The sequence below is a fragment of the Centruroides sculpturatus genome, unplaced genomic scaffold, assembly GCF_000671375.1.
Source record: "Centruroides sculpturatus isolate CEXI.00-Female unplaced genomic scaffold, Cexi_2.0 scaffold824, whole genome shotgun sequence".
Lineage (NCBI taxonomy): Eukaryota > Metazoa > Arthropoda > Arachnida > Scorpiones > Buthidae > Centruroides > Centruroides sculpturatus.
In genome coordinates, this window is record NW_019385313.1 from 374,719 (window position 1) to 394,360 (window position 19,642).

General features: G+C 33.5%; 1 protein-coding gene across 1 annotated transcript; it reads right to left on the reverse strand.

Moving 5' to 3' along the window:
• Positions 1–849: 849 nt before the first annotated feature.
• On the reverse strand, positions 850–17,253 carry LOC111637512 (receptor of activated protein C kinase 1). Its single transcript, XM_023383019.1, has 7 exons — positions 17,030–17,253; positions 12,426–12,597; positions 6,558–6,705; positions 2,794–2,889; positions 2,285–2,395; positions 1,584–1,724; positions 850–1,079 (listed from the first exon to the last, which is right to left on the reverse strand). Exons 1-7 carry the CDS (start codon positions 17,136–17,138, stop codon positions 903–905), a joined length of 954 nt encoding a protein of 317 aa, XP_023238787.1. The 5' UTR covers positions 17,139–17,253; the 3' UTR covers positions 850–902.
• Positions 17,254–19,642: the final 2,389 nt, after the last annotated feature.

The following is a 19,642-nucleotide window of genomic DNA, read 5'->3' on the forward strand; positions in this document are numbered from 1 at the left end:
GGTCTATATTAACCACACTGGCAAAACAAGATGGCTGACACATTGACAGGTAAAACGCACTGAGTAGTGCTCTCGACTGCACCAGAAAATCGATTGGCGCCCGCGAAAATTCAAAAGTACAAAAATGAAGTATATTACCAAGTAACCCAGTGAGAACTGCTTGCCCATCATTTTAGTTGAAAATACAAGAAGTTTTATTACAAGCAAGCATTGCAAGCCCGCTAGGTTAATTTCTGCTGCTTGCTTGGAATAAAATTTCTTGTATTTTATATCAAAATGATAGGCAAGCAATTCTGTTAAAAGCACTGGCACTGAACATTTCACTTCATACAGTCTATTTTGCAACTTTTTTTAAAATGATGTCAATCCCGAAAGTTTCAGGATTAGGAAAACTTAATCCTGAAAATTTTTGGACTGAAAAGTGGTCGGGATCCCGATTTTCGAGATCCCGGGATCAAATCCTCTAGTTAGGGCCCATCTCAAGTCACTGGCAGCAAGCAACATTCTATGATAAGGGGATGGAAAAGTTCGTCCACAGATACGACAAATTCCTCAATCTTCACTGTGATTATGTTGAAAAGTAACCATGTTTGTACCTAACTTTTGGTAATAAATTCATTTTGTTATTTATACTTGTCTTTTTTTTTTATGGACCATCGGGGCTTGAAAAAAAACCATACTACGTATTATAAAGTGCTTTGGACAGAACTGCCTAAATTTTGTGTATCTTGGTTTTCCTTCATTTCATAATAGTGTTAATGCCTCAAAATGATTGGGAGAGACAAATCTCCAAAACAATAACTGAAAATACAGATCTCTTCACTTTCATTACCAGAAATACAAAACTCATTTTATCAGTTAAATTTATCTTTTAAATTTTATTTAGTTCGACAATACAGTGACTATCGGGTGCCAATGGAAACCTGCCACACCCTGATGCAGTTGTCGGTGTATCCAGCAAACAGCGTCTGTCCATCGGCTGACCAAGCCATGGAAATGCACTGGGGAGGCTGTGCCTTTGCACTGGTGCTGATCACTTCAGGGCGCAATTCATCTACCATGTTCTTACCTTCCAGATCCTGTATTATAAAAAAATTTTATAAATTATGTAACATTGTGAACATAATTTCTTCTTCTAATTTTTCCTTACTAATCATTTTAATGCCAAATTTTTCATTATGACATGCTTTTAGATACATGCATCAAAATCTTACTAGAAAATAAGCAGAAATTTAGTATATATTAAAAAAAATTGCATTCTTTCATTCTAAAACTATCCACTACATTATGTATGTTGTTGCTAATTTTTTAAAAGCGAGAAACTTATATTTGGAATTATATTTTTTACTAAAATGTAATTCCCCCACACAGCCATACTCATAAATCAATAAACAGGAGTTCATGCATGCATTGCATTAATTTGTCAATATGTAAAAACTCAACATTACAAATTAATGAAATTATTTGTGTTATGCCCTCATAATTGCAGGATCTTTTCATCAAATATCAAACTGTTTTTGTTATAATCATAGGGCATTCCATGCAATAAAATCTACACAGAATTAACAATGAATCAGACTTACCCAGATCTTGATGCTCGGTCCGGTGGCCACACACAACCAGTAACGATTTGGACTGAAGCAGAGAGCATTGATGATGTCTGTGTGATCCAGAGTGTAAAGATGTTTTCCTTCATTCAAATCCCACAACATGGCTTTACAATCCTATTATTAAAAATTATTTTTTAAGAGAAATGCAATTCAACGTTGATGCAAATTTGTATGATCAATTTCAACTGGATTAGTACAGAACAGCCCTACTCAACTAATTTGTATTGAGGTCTGAACATGAAACTGGCAGGCATATTGTACTGCCAGTCCAGATCATGTACTCCAAACTATTAAACTAATTCTTTTTTCTCTACACATATTTATGAATAAAAATATTCTGTATAATTAATGAGAAAAATTGCATTTCCTTTTCCTAATTATTGCTATAAAATTGGGCATGGATGTCATAATTTTGATGCCTGTTCCAAATGACATTGGATTAGGCAATGGCCTGTACTTGCTTTTGAAACAATTTATGCAAAAGAAGGCTTTCCAATCCAAGAGACTGTTTGGAAACTTGCAATTGGCTGTTGATCTGGAAAAAACCTGCAGTCCAGATTCACATCTTGATCTGCAGTTGAGTAAGGCTTTGTATAGAATAACCAAATCACTAAGAAATTTCAACTCCATCTTTAAAATATATTTAATAAATTATGCAGAAAAAATAATTTTACCTTTCCACCAGAAGCACACAATGATCCATCAGGAGATACTGTCACGGTATTTAAATATCCTGTGTGGCCAACATGATTTGTCTTCAATTTGCAATTAGTTAAGTTCCAAACCTGAAAAAAAAAAAGTTTTTAAGGGCAAAACTTTAATTTTGTTCATTTAAATATGTCAGAAGTAACTGAGCATATTTAAACATGAACAAAATTCAGAAATAACTGCATTAACAACAGTTATATAATTCAGAACACTTGTTAGAAATGAAACTTTGAGCCTATCTAATTTGAAGCTTTTGAAAGAACTAAGTAATAAATGGAAGTTTTGCATTAGTGTTTTTTGAATGAAACTATTTTAGGACATATTTTTCATAATCAAGAAAAAGTTCTTAGAACTATTATTATATATCTATTTTTGGTAAGAATTATCAATATCAAAAACTAACTTTTCTCATAGATAAACATCAATAAGCAAAATGATAACTGGCAGGCATATCGTCAATAATTTTTAATATTACCTTAACATACTTGTCCCATCCACAAGATACAATAATTGGATTGCTATTATTGGGAGAGAATCGTACACAGGACACCCAATCTTCGTGGCCATCTTCCTACCAAGACAAACAAATACATAATTATATTATAAAGCAAGCTATGGTGAAAAAATTACTCTCATTAAATAAAAGAAATAAAGGATTTAGTTTGATTTGTAATGCAAGATAATTTTAATTGATTATTCCAGCAGCAAAAAAAATCACAAGAATAAATTTCAATTTAACATTAACTTGATGATGACTAAATAATGACTATTTCTAATTTACTCTAAAACTTTTATACATTTTTTCCAAATTGACAAATAAAGATAATTTATGGTAGTTATACAAAATTATCATACATGATTAACTTGAATAAATACAAATATATAAACACAAGGGTTGGTTCTGATTTTATTCATAAATAAAACCAGACTAACCTATTCCATGTTGAAATTTTTATTTGCTGCCTGTGACGCCATGTTGAATTTTCGTCGGTGTTAAACATAATCGTGTTTACTGTATTGTAAAAAATTATTTTTTTATGTTGCACAAATAAAATACATATATNGTAACATCGCGCCCCAGAGAAGGCAACGGGAAACCACTCTGGGTAGTAACTTTCCCTAGTATACACCTTGGCGGATTACAAACCTACGCCAGGTGTCGCCGACGTCAGGAATCTGATATGGCACCAAGAAGAAGAAGAAGTCTAGAGACAAGTGTGGCATTTAGTCTCTCAACTATCCAGTTGTGCTGAGGTCACTCAGTACTTGTTAGATGTTTGATTCCATTCCTTTCTAAATATCTTCTGAAGTAAATGAAGGTGATCTATCTGTTAGTAGATGTTTTGGACTGCCTGTTTGTAATATTTTTCCTAGACAATCTATGTAGGCTTTTATAGAAGTAGGTTTGGATGGGAAATACCAAGCAAACCTAGAAAAGTGATTGATGGTAACATGAAGGTAGCCTTTAGTAGATCTTTGCATTCCAGTGATAGTGTCCATAGATAACGTCAAATGGAGCTTTTGATGAAGGTAAGTCATCTAACAAGCCAAACTTTTTATGACTGTATGTCATTGCTTTTTAACAAACTCTACTATTGGCTGAATATCATCAAGAATGTTGTAATGTCAACTGATTAATTTCAGCCTCTGTGTTATACCTGGGTGACCATAGTATGCATGTGCCCTGGATAGCACCTTGTACTGAAGGGAAGGAGGTATGACTTTCTTTGTAAATCCCTTCTTTCTGATACAGATTACATCTTCATGATCTTCGGTGAGGTGAGTAAGAGGTATCCTGGTTGGAAAGCACTTCCTCGGTGGTAACAAAATGGCTCACGGGGGCGCTGGATAAATAATCAGCTTCTATATTCTGGCTTCCCTTCTGATGTTTAATGTCATACTATTACAGCTCAGTTTCAAAGACCATCTAAATAACCTTCCAGATAGTTGTTTTTTATACTTTTCAGCCACTGTAAAGCTTGATGATCAGTGTGTACGGTGAAATAGATACTATGAAGATAAAAGTGAAACTTTTCAATAGATGCTACAATTGCAAAGCATTCTTTATCATATTCAAGTAAGGACCTGGAGAAATATGCAATAGGAAATAGTCCTTAATAGGATGTTCCTGTTTTAAGATACACGCTATACCATCTCTGCTAGCATCTGTATAGAAAGCAAAGGGTGTGTTATATGTGTTTAAGATGGGTCTGGTGATAAGTGCTCATTTTAATTTCTCAAAAGTTTCTTGACATTTAGTCATCCAAGCACAATTTTGATTTTTCTTTAGAAGTATATTTAGAGCTCTTAAATTTGCATAATTTGGAATAACTCGATGGTAATGGTTTATGGACCCTAAAAACCCTGTAACTATTTGATATTAGTTGGACATTTTAACTTTTGTATCACCCCTGTAACTATTTGATATTAGTTGGACATTTTAACTTTTGTATCACCCCTGTAACTATTTGATATTAGTTGGACATTTTAACTTTTGTATCGTTTCTATATTTGATAATGAGGAGGAGTAACTTTCTGGTTTGATGTTGAACCCAAGATAATTAATCTCAAATCTTAAAAAATGTCAGTTTGTTAGATCTAAGTAGAGAGCTTCCCTTGAATATAATTCAAATACTTGTGTTAAGTGTTTTAGGTGTTCATCCACGTTCTGACTAAAAATTAACAAGTCATCAAAAGTAATTGATGAGAAAAGGACATCTATATTTATTTAGGATATTTTTGAGAACTAGCTGAAAAATCTGAGGTGAAGTCTTTAGGCCAAATGGCAAACGATTCCACTGGAAGTGACCAGAATTCGTTACAAAGGGCAGTTCTTTGTCTTCAGAATGAAGAGGAACCTGCCATTAGGCTAACAGAACGTATACAGTAGAAAATATTTTTGTACCTATTCTATTCTATTCTATTCTATTCTAATAAAAGACAAGAGGGGCTATCTGCAATTTAGTGCAAACTTTACCCCTGTATGAATAGGAAGGAAGAGTAAAAGAAAGTAAGAGTTAGAGAGCAGAGGAAATAAAGGAAGATAGGAAAGTGTGAAATAAGCAACCATAAGGCCCCCACAGGACCCCATGGGCGCCCGCATCGCCTTTATTAAAACAATATTTACAGAGGAATACAAATAGTTAACAGTAACATTTTTACATACAGATGCAATTAACAGAAGGATGCATATCTTTTGCATCAAAGTATATACAAACATATTAATGGATAAATAAATAATAATTGAACACAATGGATAAATACAGTTTTGGTTACATTATTAAACAGTAAATTTTTGCTTACATAATAGGAATTCGAATGGTTGGTTGAATAATTTTATACATATTTACAGTTATAACAGTTTAGAATGGGATGCAATACTTATTACATTAATGAAATATTAAATATACAACAGGTATAATTTTAAAGTAATACATTTAGTAATNTTTATGTTGCACAAATAAAATACATATATTAAATAATATAGAAACAAAAAAAAATTATATTTTAAAAGTTTGTTTTAATATAAAAATTGTGATGCATAGCAACATCTAGTATCAAAAACGTTCCAATGTAAACACGTAAATATTCAGGATCGTCCACACAGGTCAATGAGGTCAACACGAATATTTTCGGGAACAACATAGGACAGGTTAAAAATACTTTAAAAGACTAAAATAATTTGCGAAGAAAGTAACATTATTAAATTAATACTTGTATATCCTACTCTAATGATACCTGAATTGTATTCCACTGATGCTAAAACTGATTAAAGCAGTGTGAATATAATAGTAATACTATAATATTTAGCAAAATTTGAACAGAATATTTAATGTAAAAAAATAAAAAGATTATGACAGCATCACAATGCTGGGATATAATTTTTTAATCATATTTGAATTTGAAAAAATATGTTCGTATGTAGTTAACCAAGACCTCTGGTCTATGCTTTCCACATCCGCTCTCAATTTTCATCTATCTAACATCATTCTCAAGATTGAGAAGGCCAGATGGACAACATTAGACCTCATTTTCAATTGTAGACCTTTTATTCTCATTTGAAATCAATTGTTGAAAAATTCTTCGATCAGATCTAACAATACACATCAATAAATGCAAAAATTTTCTTCTTGATTTCTTCAATTATGAAAATTTTTTTTTAAAACAGAATTTAAGTTAGCATCTAAAAACTTGGGTTATCAAACTGAAATAGCAATATTAGTTTTTTAAATTACTTACTTGGATTGTGTATTTACATTGTGCTAAGGTATTCCATAATTTAATGGTCTTATCCCGCGATCCAGAAACAATCTGACGATTGTCAACAGAGAATGCAACACTTAACACATCCTTGGTGTGATCTTCAAAACGACGTGTTGTATGTCCACTGTAAAAGAAGAGCGAGTCATTTAAGTTTTAACTAAACCGGTAAAATTAATTTAATTAAATAACACATACAGAATAATTTATTTAATCACAACTAAATTACAATTTTGACAAACAAATAGCATATAATAAAGTCTGCAGTAAACATCAAAGATGTAAAAACAAGACTTGTACAATTATTTGAGACACTGCATGCAGAATATTTTCTTTTATGCTAGCAAAATATTCAATTAAATTAACTATTTTAATTAGATCACAATATTAACACAGCAGTCAATAAGAGCTGGTTATAAAATTTGGTCTCAATTTCATCCATTTGATGTGAGCCAAATACAGGGTGTCTACCACAAACCTGACAAAATTTGAAACTGTTGTAAAAAATCTACTGCTCAATAAGAGTGTAAATTAATGCACATTTTATGATGAAAAACTCAAAAAGTTTTATTAAAAAAAAATCAGTGAACCTCTACATGAACTCCTTTTGTTGCACGTAGAACATAGAGTCTGTACTCCCTTTCCTGCCAGGTTCTTTCAAGCATCTCGGGCATGACGGCAACAACAGCATTGTGAACGTGCACAAAGATGTTGAAGGTCATAAATTTTGACAACACTGGCATAAACCTTGTCCTTGACAAATCCCCAAAAGAAAAAGTCTAAGGGCGTAATATCCGGCAATCGAGAAGGCCATGGCATCAGTCCTCTGAGCCCAATCTAACAATTGGGAAACGTCAAACGTGCAGGCTCCAATGTGGAAGGGCACAGTCCTGCTGGAAAATTAAATCTGGCTGCAAATGTGTGATCTGTGGTACAACAAATTGTTCCAGCATATCAGCGTACCACCACACAGCTTGCACCTGCTCTTGTGGAGAAGCCATTTTGCATTTGACTACTGCCATGCCACCTACAGTCACTTTGGCGGGTTTTCAATATTACCTATACAAATTTCACAGTTTCTCCACCTAATGGAATGCACTACATCTTATTACTGCCTTGCACTTTGATATGGCAGTCGAAACAGATGTGTCAGGTTCATGGTGGACACCCTGTATAATGCATCCAATGTTGTACTTAGCATTGTTATTCTGGTTAAAAACAAATTCAAGGAACAATTTCTACAGTTTCATCTGATTCAGCATACAAGCAGCTGGTCATTAATAACTGAATATCAGCAAATGCAATTCAGATAAAAATCGTCACACATATATGGCTGCTAAAATAAATAGTTGAGTACACATTAAATAATTCACATAATTCTGTTTCACACTAGAAGTTGAAAAATCACACTTTCCAATTTAGTGATAAATTTTTCTAAAAAAATACTGTGAAAGGAAACATAACAATGTAGCAATTCAAATCAGAAAATAAAAACATGCAACATTTAATATATAATGTTTGTAATCTATCAAACTTGTATATATCAAAGAATACTTATACAAATCATTAAAAGTGATTTCATTTTAAAAATATTATACATTTTCAATAAGAAAGTACATTGTAACTGCTTTTGATCACATTTTGTTCAATTTTTTAAATTGTGTAATAACATTTGCCAAAATTAATCAATCACTAATCTTAATAAATTTTACTTGTTTTTCTACTAAATGTTCATGTAAAAAATAAAAATTTACAATTTTTTAGAAAAGATGCAGAATTTGCATAATATATTTTACACAATTTAAGAAATACATGTATTAAATCTAAATATATAAAATTACTTGTCCTGACTGACTGATTCATCATCGCCCAGAGCAAACTGCTGAACCTAGAGGTGAAATTTTGTACACAGGGTACGTCATGAAAATGCACACTAATAACGGATTTTCCGAAATTCCCCCACATGGAGAGGATTAAGGCTTAACCTAAAGAACAGCTTCTACCGTACTATTTTAGATGCAATTTTTTGTTTTCAACTACGTTTAGTCTTCATTGAGTACTTAGGTATATTAAATTGATAACATTTCAGACATTGTTATAAATATTTTTATATATTTCAATTTTTTAACCAAATGTTTGAACCGTTTTAAATTCAAATGTGTTATTGCATATTGGTTCAATTATATAACAATTGTAAACGTCCCAGAAAATTGATCAAATTGAAAATAATTTGTTTGATTCTCAGTGGTAGGTATTATTATAACAATTAATATGGTTGTTGAAATACTGAATATAAATGGGGTTTGCTTCCAAAATCTGTATGTGCGAAGTTGCGGGTAACAGTTAGTACAATATAAAAATGTTTTAAATACAGTGGGTGATCAGTTAATGAACACTTTCCTGAAAGATTTTTATGATCTGTCATAAAAATCTGTCATAAGACAACGAACACATGTTTGGATAACAAACAGTTCACTGAACTAACATAAAAAAAAGCGACAAAAATAGCAAATATCGATCGATTTTCCTTTGTCTTCAGGTAACAATTCGAAATTTTTGGAGCGCAAGAGACGTCGACAACAATGCTCAACCCAGTTGATACTGATCAGAAACAATTCTTTTATAGTATTTGCAAGACTCTCGGGCGTACACTCCTTAAGTTTTGTGTTGGGTTTTATTTTCGAAAGGTATAATAGCAAAGGTAGAGAGTGGGCAGAAGATGTCTGATGTTGCTGGGCAGTATGGCTTGAACAAATCTACAGTAGGGCACAGTTCAACCTGATCTATGTAAGATACAGTATAATCAAGAAGTATCAATCAGCTAAAGGAGTAACAAATATCACATCTGAGAAATAAAGAACATTGAAGAGCTCATAATGGAACCTGAAACGGATCTGACGACAGAAGAACACCAAGAACTCTTGAATGAACACCACCAAGAAACTTGGCGAGATATGTTTTATTATGAAAAAAGAGGATTAATGCTGATATCTGCTATTAATTAAACATCTTTTGAAGAAGTGTGGGATGTCAGATCAATGGACTTAGAATGGCATACAAACCAGGTTGATGTTAATAGTCTTGGGGATCTCTACAATTACAATACTATTAATTCTGAAAATCCCAAAGAGAGAAAAGCAATCAACATTAGACAAATTCTTTAACCCCCACAAACAAAAAAACATAACTAGTAAAAATGCAAGACCGTGTATATATGTATTTTTAATATTGCATATAAATAAACATAGTAAGAAAGTATATATTTTTTTGGGGGTCTCCAGAACAAATTAATCAAATACCCATACAAACTTATGATAAATTGATCATTGGTTAAAGGCGGCCATACACATTAAGTTAATCCTTTGAGGCTGCCTGACCTTGAGGAACTTCAGAATTTCCTATCACCCACACACGAAGAAGAAAATTTCTCAGCAGAGGCATAGCTAGGGTGGGGCAAGTAGGGCATGTGCCCCAGGTGCCACTCGATGAGGGGCGCCAAATGGTCTCCAAGACAAATGAGATTTGTTTCTGGAGGGGGAGGGGGTCGCCAATATAGCATCGTGCTCCGGGTGCCAGTTATGTTCGCTATGCCATTCTCTCTCAGTCAGTCGGCCATGACATCTGATGATGACATATTGGCTGTTCTTGGATGTTTATTGGCAACAAATTCTATTAAAACTTGCGGGAAAAAGTATGCATAGAAGTCTATGGTGTAAATAGTAGTAGTAGTAGTAGTGGTTTGGGTAGCACTGATCACAAAATTAATTTTTCATATGAATAATTTTTTNATAACTACTTAATTCTCTCTTCTGTAATTTCCTGTCCTTAAATTATAATTTAATGTAACGAAGAATAATACTAAAATTACATTTATATTAACAATAGAAATATTATGACCATATAAGTGTTAAAAACAGAATTTAAATAAAAGTATCAAAACGTCTTGAATAGTACAGTACATTGCTATATCAAACAACTGCACTTAAAATTTAAATATTTGGCTGGAGCATGAACAATCAGGTCCTCTTCATCAATATTCAGTTGTTTCTGTTAGTTTAATTTTTCTTTCCGTCAACATGAATGAATGGCAAAAATGGATTAGTAAAAAAATATGGGCACTAGGAAAAATCTTTTGGGCCCCAATAACTATTAGAAAACATCAATTTTTCTTTACAGCAAAAATCAGAACACAGTTATCTATAAAAATTAAGAGAATAAATAATTGTATTTGAACAACAAAATTTATAAGCACTAACATGCTTTTTTCCTAGCCTTATTTTAGAAAATTTATCTAATTTCACTGCTACTAATCTATCTAACAATGGACAATGGAAAGGCCCTTTGAATACCCAAAGAATGGAAAAACAAAAATAAATAGTGCCACCCTCAGAACAAATACTGCACTTGTAAATAGATCTTCCTTCCACAAACATTTAAGAATCCTTTCGTATGTTACTAAATGCAATTTTTCATTATAATCACTAATTCCTGACTCAAACTCCCGAACACAAACATCGTGGGTGGACAATGATACATGTTTTCAAGGTTAGAATCAGAGGTTCAACACCTTTTCATTATGCTTTAAATAAACAAAAATTTTTTGTTATAAGTTGAGAAAATTTACAACTGAAACATATTCACTGAATATGATACGACAAAAGAAACAACAGGAAATTTAATGTCATTGTAAACAATTAAAAAAATTTGACAAAAGAATCAATGGCAGACTTGTAGAGCCCGCAGAAAGCAGATAACTTCTTGAGGTGCTTATAAGTTATTTAACTCATTCATGTCAAAGATTGTAATGATTATTAAAATAATTTTACAGTCTTACAAGTTAGCTGTCACTTAACTGTTCATTCTATTAATTGGAATAATTGGTTAAATTTTAAAAATTTTGAAGGCAAAATAAAACTATGATTTAGTCAATTAATTTTTTGTATATGTACAAGGGTGGTTTTTTTTCAAGATCCAATGGTCCATAAAAAAAAGACAAGTATAAATAAAATGAATTTATTACCAAAAGTTAGGTACAAACATGGTTACTTTTCAACATAATCACAGTGAAGATTGAGGAATTTGTCGTATCTGTGGACGAACTTTTCCATTCCCTTATCATAGAATGTTGATGCCAGTGACTTGAGATGGTCCCTAATGTTGTTTTGAAGATAGTAGAGAGGTTGAGGCGCATGTTTTAAACGTGTACGTGTGACGTTCGGCGCCGCTTTCCCGTAAGCCTAAAAGTTTGACAATGGTGTTTGGNGTATTTTTCTGAGGTCTGTCTTATCAGGTAAATTACTGTACACAGTGTATTCATTAATTTTCATTTTCATGTAGTAAAGGCTCTATGCCTTCATAAAGGACGTACTTTTTCTTTGTTTAAGGGTATTTGAGCAGTTTATTCTCTGTTATATTCTCAAGTAAACAATATATACAAGTACAATACAGTATTTTCTGAGGAAACATTCGTACTTATTTTTTTAAACCCCATTCCCGATAACCCGGCATTTTCACAAACTCGGCTACCCTTCGGTCCACATTAGGCCTAGTTTTCGAGGTTTTACTGTATTTAGATTTGCAAAAAATTAGACAAATCTGAAAATTTTATCTGATTTTTCATATAGATATAGAATTATCAGAGAATTTCAGTTTTTTCCAAAGAGTTGCCAATTAATATAGTTCAATGATAAAATCTCTAGAAATTCAACTAAAAACATAACTGTATTCCATGAATATAATTAATGTTATTTTGCTAATGAAACATCTTAAATATAAATTAGTTTAAAAATTTTACAAATAAATTCATCTTAATGTCATTTAACAAAATTAGTTATACTCTATACTTACATTGTAAGATCCCAGAGACGAAGTGTCTTATCCCAAGAGCAAGAAAGAGCATATTGTCCATCTGAAGACATAACAGCATCTGTAACAAAATGCCCATGACCACGAAGACGCTTCTGAGGAATGCCATAATTTGTATCCTCTCTGGTCAATTTCCACATTATCAACGTTTTATCTATCAAATAACATTTCATTATCATGAATATTACAATATGACAAATTTAATTAATTATTTTGTGAATATATATATTAATTATATTAATTAACACAATACATATACACAAGTTTACAAATACAGTAGAGCGTCGTTTATCCAAATCAACTGGCCGTGGATGAAGAGTCCGAGCAAGTAGGCTTAGTGATTCCTGCCGTTTTTGCTCTTTCAAATTGGTAAAATTTTTAAACAGGGACACGAACATGTCCTGCACTTTCTCCAGATTTACCACGATGATGTCTCTAATCTCTTTCTTCAAATTTTGGCTCGAATTGAGAGCCTTGAGAGCTGTCTGGATGCATGCCTTGAACTCCTCAGGGTTTGGAACATGGGATCCACATGCGATGTTGTGATTATTTTTAACCTTGATTATATTATACTACTATTGCTATTAATTTAATTAATGCTATTAGAGGCTGTGACACCTTGACATAGACCTTCTTAGACGAGTTTTTCTTCTTTCTAGCGGCCATTTTTGCCGCTTTGAGCATACCAGTGCATTGGAGTGTGTTTCTGGCAAGTCTTTAAAAAAGATTTTTTTTAATAGTGTTAGCGTTGCTTTTTATTACGTGTTGGTTAACTCTAATGTAATTTCTTTGTCTGCAGTGGCAATTTTCGTCTCATTAACCTTGGTTTTTAGTGTCTTCGACCTTTAACCTCACCTCTTGGATGTGTTTTTGATGTCTTGAAACTGTCTAGAATTATATAGATTTAGTTGGAATCGTTTATTCTTGTAGTTCTAGTCACATTTTTTCGTTAATTTTCGAGGTTTTCGCCGAACTGGTGATTCAGATTATTCCAGTTGAATTTTATGATATTATGGAATGAGTTTGTTCTTTGTCCAAGATTAAATATGTTAGGAAAACCAAACTTATCTGTATATGTAACGAACAAAACGATTGCTTATTACATGCTTATGATGAGTATGAGGCAGGAAAGCTGTAATCGAAGTACAAAGGAAAATGCAATTTCTACATTAAAAGTTTTCCTTGCATTAAGATTGCAAAGAGTAATGGTTTTCAAAATCAAATGCAGATGTTAAAATTCCAGAATGAGATGAGAACGCTCGTTGCAGCTTATTTTGATCTCATTCGGTATTGGTCTGTGACAATTGTCCAATTCGTTTACTTTTTCCACACTACTTTGTATGTTATCAAAAGACTTAGTTACTTCTTTGAAGAAGTAAAACGATAGTTTCAGAATTTTTAAATTGTCCATTTGTAATCACATTGCAATGTAATCTCGAATTCGCTTTCATCGTCTTGATTATCACAATTAATGAAGTCAGAATATAGTTGCATTGTTTTAAAGAATATCCAGAACATTTAAAACTGCTTTTAGTTTGGTGACACATTCTGTCTTCATCCAATCTTTGAAAAGCATTGATGTTTTCAGCTTTGAGTGTTCACACAATGAGAAGTTTTTATGTAGAAACTGCCTTTGCATTCGTACTTCAATTACAGCTTTCCTATGTATCAAGACTTCCGGATTTTGACTGTTCTCGATCCAGAAGTTGAAGTTTAACTGATGGTTTAGAAAATGTAAGGTCGAAAACGAGCGAAACAATCTTTTCTTAGAAAGTAAACAAATCATGAACGATGCAGTTTGTATGGAATGGATGCCTAACATTCGGAGCAGTTGCTGATGCTTCCACAAAACATAAGTTGAAGTTGGTCTTTGAACCAAATGGTTGCAGCATTTGGAAAGGGTCGTGAAAAATCACAGTTGGATTTTTCATGCAAACTTCTTTTATTAGTGGCAACAGAATGTTTGGCGGTAAAGGTTTACATGTGACGATCGACTGACGTTTTTCTTCGCCGACACGTCTAGATCATCCATATATATATGTTTTGGTGATGTACCCATGCATGAGGGCGACGAAGAGAAACAACAGGGGAAAGATGAACGCCCAGCAAACAGCGAAACTTGTGTATGTGTATGGTGCACATTACCAAAGAATACTTGTATGCGAAACCTGGATTACATGCAATTGTTCAGACAACATGGGGTGATCCCATCTTCTTCGTCGTCAGCAACCTCACACCGTCCTCGCCCAAACAAGATCAGAAACAGGCTAAGTGTCGTCAGGTAGTGAGAGGAGGAGAGTCTGCCGAAGGTGAGTGTAGAATCTGTTTTGTTGGCCTTTTCCATTGTCAGTTAGAATATGTTAGAAATAGCGAAATAGAAGTGCACTCAGTTAGATGGGAGCGGCGGTGGCAGCGGAGAAAGCGTTGCCTAATTAGCGGTAATAATCAGGCTTTTCTTTAGTCTTTGCCAATAGAAGTGGTGTTAAAATACGGTTTGCTGCCTGTTAAACACACACGATAGGCTTAGCAGAGAGAGAGAGGCACGACTCCCCATGCTCCCAGGAAGTGGCGATTCTCGTGTTTAGGGTGGTTTTGGGAGTGTCTAGCAAGTTCTAACAAAAATGGCATAAAATGCAGTTTCAAGATTTAGTTCTGAAAATTTTCACTTTTGAATTTTACCCCATTTTTGAGGGTCTCAAAGTTCACCCATAGGCATTTTGGGGGCTTATATCTCACAAAGGGTTGCCCGTACGGGCACAGTTCCATTGACTTTTTTGTTCCTATCGATATGCTCTACAGCCAAGTGTGGCAAGTGCAACGGTGTTCGTAAAATAAGTTACAGAAAAGACGCTAGTTCTGTTTATTTCCAATGTCGCAAGTGCAACGTTAATACTTCGGCATTCAAAGGTACTTTCAAGGGAAAATTTGGTAAGATATCGTGGGGAACAATATTCGCTTTCATCTGGCACCTCATTTGCACAGACAGTTTGTTAAATTAAGTCTTCGTGTTTAGCCGATGCAGTAATTCACATTACCGGTGTTGACTGGGCTAATTTCGTTTGGCATGCGATGATGGTCTCTCTTTTTAATTTGACGAGTTTGAAAATTGGTGGCACCGGAAACACCGTGGAAATAGACGAGACGGTCGTAAGCAAGCGTAAATATGAAACAGGGAGGAAGCTGAAAGGGACTAAGTGGATGGTCGGCGGAATCTGAAGAAAAGGCAAGAACTGTTTTTTACGTTTTGTTAATGATTGCTCCGAAGCCAGTCTAAATTGAGTCATTAGCAAGTTCATCCGGTCCAGATCTATAATTTATACCAATGGAAGGGATATAACCATATTGGCAAATTAGAAGGAATGGAGATAAAACACACAATCGTAAATCATTCCGAACGTTTTGTTAACCCGCTCGACAGCATACATATGCAGAGCATCGAAAGGTTATGGAGGATTCTCAAGAACAGGAAAAATCTGCCCATTCACTACACGGAGGAACTTCGCGATTCCTATCTATACGCCTTTATGTATAGAAAGCATCTGAAATGGGAAATTCTGAAGCTGGGTGAACGTTTCAAAATTTTTTGCAAACATTTACGAAAAATTTATCTGGGAGTGGGCCGCGCGCCCGAATGGAAGGAGCCAAAAACTGTTCCAGCAGCCCCGGAAGCGATACCAAAGAAGCGAGCAAGCGGCACAAGCAAGAGAAAAAAAGAAAGGAAGAGCGTCGCGATGGTGGAAAGAAGTGCGCTAGAGTCGCCGAATGACCAACAATGATGACGGTGAATAAAAATGCATTTTGTTTTTTAATAATTTGTTTAGAGCGATTTTTTCGATCTCTTGTTTGTTTTTTCCTTTTTCATGGCAGCTCCGCCACCGTCTTTCGTTTGCGCGCGCATCGTCATGTGACAACACTCGGCTCCAAATAGCCAAGGCATCGGGAGCGAGGCTAGTAGCAAAACAGTAAGTGCCGCCATGATGGTATATGTATCTGGAATTTAACTTTTATTTTATATGAATAATTCTCAAAAAATTATAAATGTTTTGGAAATGTTCAATCAGTCTAGAATCGATCAATTTTATGGAAGAAAATCCCTAAACTGCACAAATGCCTCAAAAAGTTCAGTCATTTTGGGGGATATCTCATGAAGGATTGCTCGTGGGTGTGGTTCCTTTGACTTTTTTATTACTATGAGTATGCTCTACAGCTCTGTTAAGGTCCCAACACGGTTACCTTCAACAGTTCACAATTCACATCTGAAACTTTCCTATCCAAGAAAAAAAAAATTTCATTGAAATATCAGAATTATAACTTTACAAAATTATAATATTTGTTTCAGCACTTGGACCCAGCAGTTTCCTTAATTATAATTAATATTACAATCTCCATTATGCTTGAGCTTATTTATTGAAAGATTTTTTATAAACTAAAGTATAATTGAGTTTGTAATCTTAATTTACAAAACTATTTTAATTATTTATCTTTTAAACAATCAAAATTACATTAAAAATAATTTAGTATAATAGTTATATAAATTTCAACTTTGATAACTTTTTCATTAATTTTCCAATGTATGTTAGGCTTACCTCTCGAAGCAGACAAAATTGTATCGGGAAATTTTGGATTTGTAGCAATTTGAGTAACCCATCCATTATGTCCTCTTAAAGTTCCTCGATGATATAATTGTTCAGTCATCTTTATACTTAATATTAAAATACGAAAGATGGAAACGGATTTAACAAAGTGTTTCTAACCACCTAAAACCAAACGACGTCCATACAAGAGTTGGCAATACTCTCGACAACCCAGGCATCGTCTACATAAAAAAGTTATATTAATAATTCTTAATAGATGATTTTTAGCGACTGGCGGTATGCAAACTTCTTTTTCTTTTGACTATATAATTTACTGTTTTTGATGTTAAAAAGGAAAATGCCAAACGAACGAGGAAATAAATGTTTGCTTCTCTGGGAATACAGGTTCTAGTTCTAGTAGGAATATTAGGAATTTTTCGTGGATGGTCTGTCCCGAATAAGTCGGTCCCCATTGCAGGCCTAGTAGAACCTATAATGATTACAATTAAAAGGTTTTTTGTGGGCTTGCACAGTACACAGCTTATTAATTTTACTCGATTAAGGCAAGACGACACATGAGCTATCTGTTGAGGGGAGAATGCCTCCCGGGAGGTCTTTTGTGGAGAAACTGGCCCCTATGTAGTTGAAGAAAACCCAGATAATTCCACGTGGCCAGCTCGTTGATGAGGCGCAAACTCACGACCAACTAAACGGAACGGATAAAACCACTCCGCTACAGGTGAGCACCATACACAAAGAGTAAAACAAAAAATAATGAAAGTTGCCAGTACTTTTGAATAACTTTTACAAATTATTTTTGAAAGAAGTTATTTATATCGTTGCTATTCTTTATTAAAACAAATATTTTCATTGAAAAGTGATTACAAATACACTTAATAAAATATTGTATTTTCTTCTACATGGATGAATATAGAATGAAAGACAAAAGGTTTTATTTTATGGCAAGTGTAATTCGTTAATTGATCAGTTATGAAGAACTAACAGTAATTTATATGTGCAAATGGTGCTTACATATAAAGGCCGAGTCAATTTTGTTTATTATTGATAAGCTTTCTCCTATAGTAAAAACTGTATAGGTGAAAAAAGATACAACGACTTGATGTAATTAAACAATCCAGAATAAATTGTAAGAGCTAGTAGCTCCTTCATGCGACACGATAATACTTTACCACTTTTAAAAGACCAAATGTTAAAAAGTGAAACAAAAATATGTACGGGTATATAAATTATTCAATTCTCTGATTAAATTTTAAACAATTAGTTCAGGACTACATCTCGTATTGTTATCAGTCTGTTAAGATTGTTAAGATTGGTTCAGAACACTAAAAACCAACTGAAAGTATTTTAGAATAATTTTATTATTGTCATGACTATTAACAAATATTTACAAGCATTGCCGTTTCGTTACATACTCTTATATAAAAGATTAATGAAGACATTCCTTTAGAATCAAATGATATAAATGTGCACTCTAGCATCGCATATTTTCCCCCTCTCGACTCTTGAATTGAGACGACAGTTTGTGCAGTATTTCTCAATAAGAAGGCCCGAAATTTCTTACATCAACATTGCCAAAGATTTTTCAAAAAATTGTCGAAAAATAAAAAATCTAAAATATCATTAAAATTATAAATATTTCTAGATAATTCATGAATGTTTTATAAGGAATATACAATAGTAGCTTCCATCAACGAGCTAGAATATACTACATAGAGTTGCTGAAGCGACGCCATGTTTGAGGAAAATTGAATACACGTCCGCCATTCTCCTTTTAGTCAAGGAGGCGTAGCATTTGTGTTGTGTAAAGGCAACAAGCTAGAATATTCTAACTCCTTGTGTAATTGTGCAAAGGAAAAGAACAGTTTTAACCCTTAACTAAGATGGTGAGAGTCAATGACTACTGAGTTTTATTTTTTAATTTTGAAAATAACAAGACATTTCTTTCTTTAATAGCATCAATGCTCATTATTATTTAATAGTTGTCATGTGTCATATCTCGAGAGAGATAGAACTTAATGAAGATGCTATGCGTTATTAACATTTACAATGTTTTTTAAAACTCATCACTACCCTCAAAATTAAGCTTTTTGCCATTCGATAATAATTTAAAATATAAAATGTTATAAGTATTTCTTCTTCTTCTAATAATGAGACTAGTGGCATTTATCACGTCTTTCTTAATTATCCGCAATTAACAGAGACCAAGATTAAAACAGTTCGGTTTATTTCGCCCATTTAACAATGCCATTCGAATTGGAAATTTTCCAATCCCTCTTCAAGCTCACGACTTCAGTGTTTGGAAACGTTATCCACCCCATTGCTATATTTTTTATTAAAGACATTGTTAAACGGATTATTCTTATCAATCTATTCATTGACAATTATTTTCAATTTCTCAAATAATGAAACATTACTTTCTAGATGTGGTGCTGGCCAAATAGAAAGGGGACCTCTAGTGGACGAGGGGTTGAAGTTAATTTGACTAAAGTACAGTAAACCCCCCTATAATGCGGATTGCTATAACGCGGCGAAAAAATTTCTACGGTATTCGTATAAAGACGCTAAAAGGGACGCGTAAAACGCGGTAAAACGTCATCGCCGACT

What these genes read in the sequence shown, in the direction of transcription:
- LOC111637512 (XM_023383019.1), bottom strand. Translation starts at nt 17,138, where the DNA reads ATGACTGAACAATTATATCATCGAGGAACTTTAAGAGGACATAATGGA. An exon ending in AATTTTGTCTGCTTCGAGAG is followed by an intron (nt 12,598 to 17,029) that starts GTAAGCCTAACA and finishes GTTATTTGATAG; the next exon opens with ATAAAACGTTGATAATGTGG. An exon ending in AATGTAAATACACAATCCAA is followed by an intron (nt 2,890 to 6,557) that starts GTAAGTAATTTA and finishes TTGTCTTGGTAG; the next exon opens with GAAGATGGCCACGAAGATTG.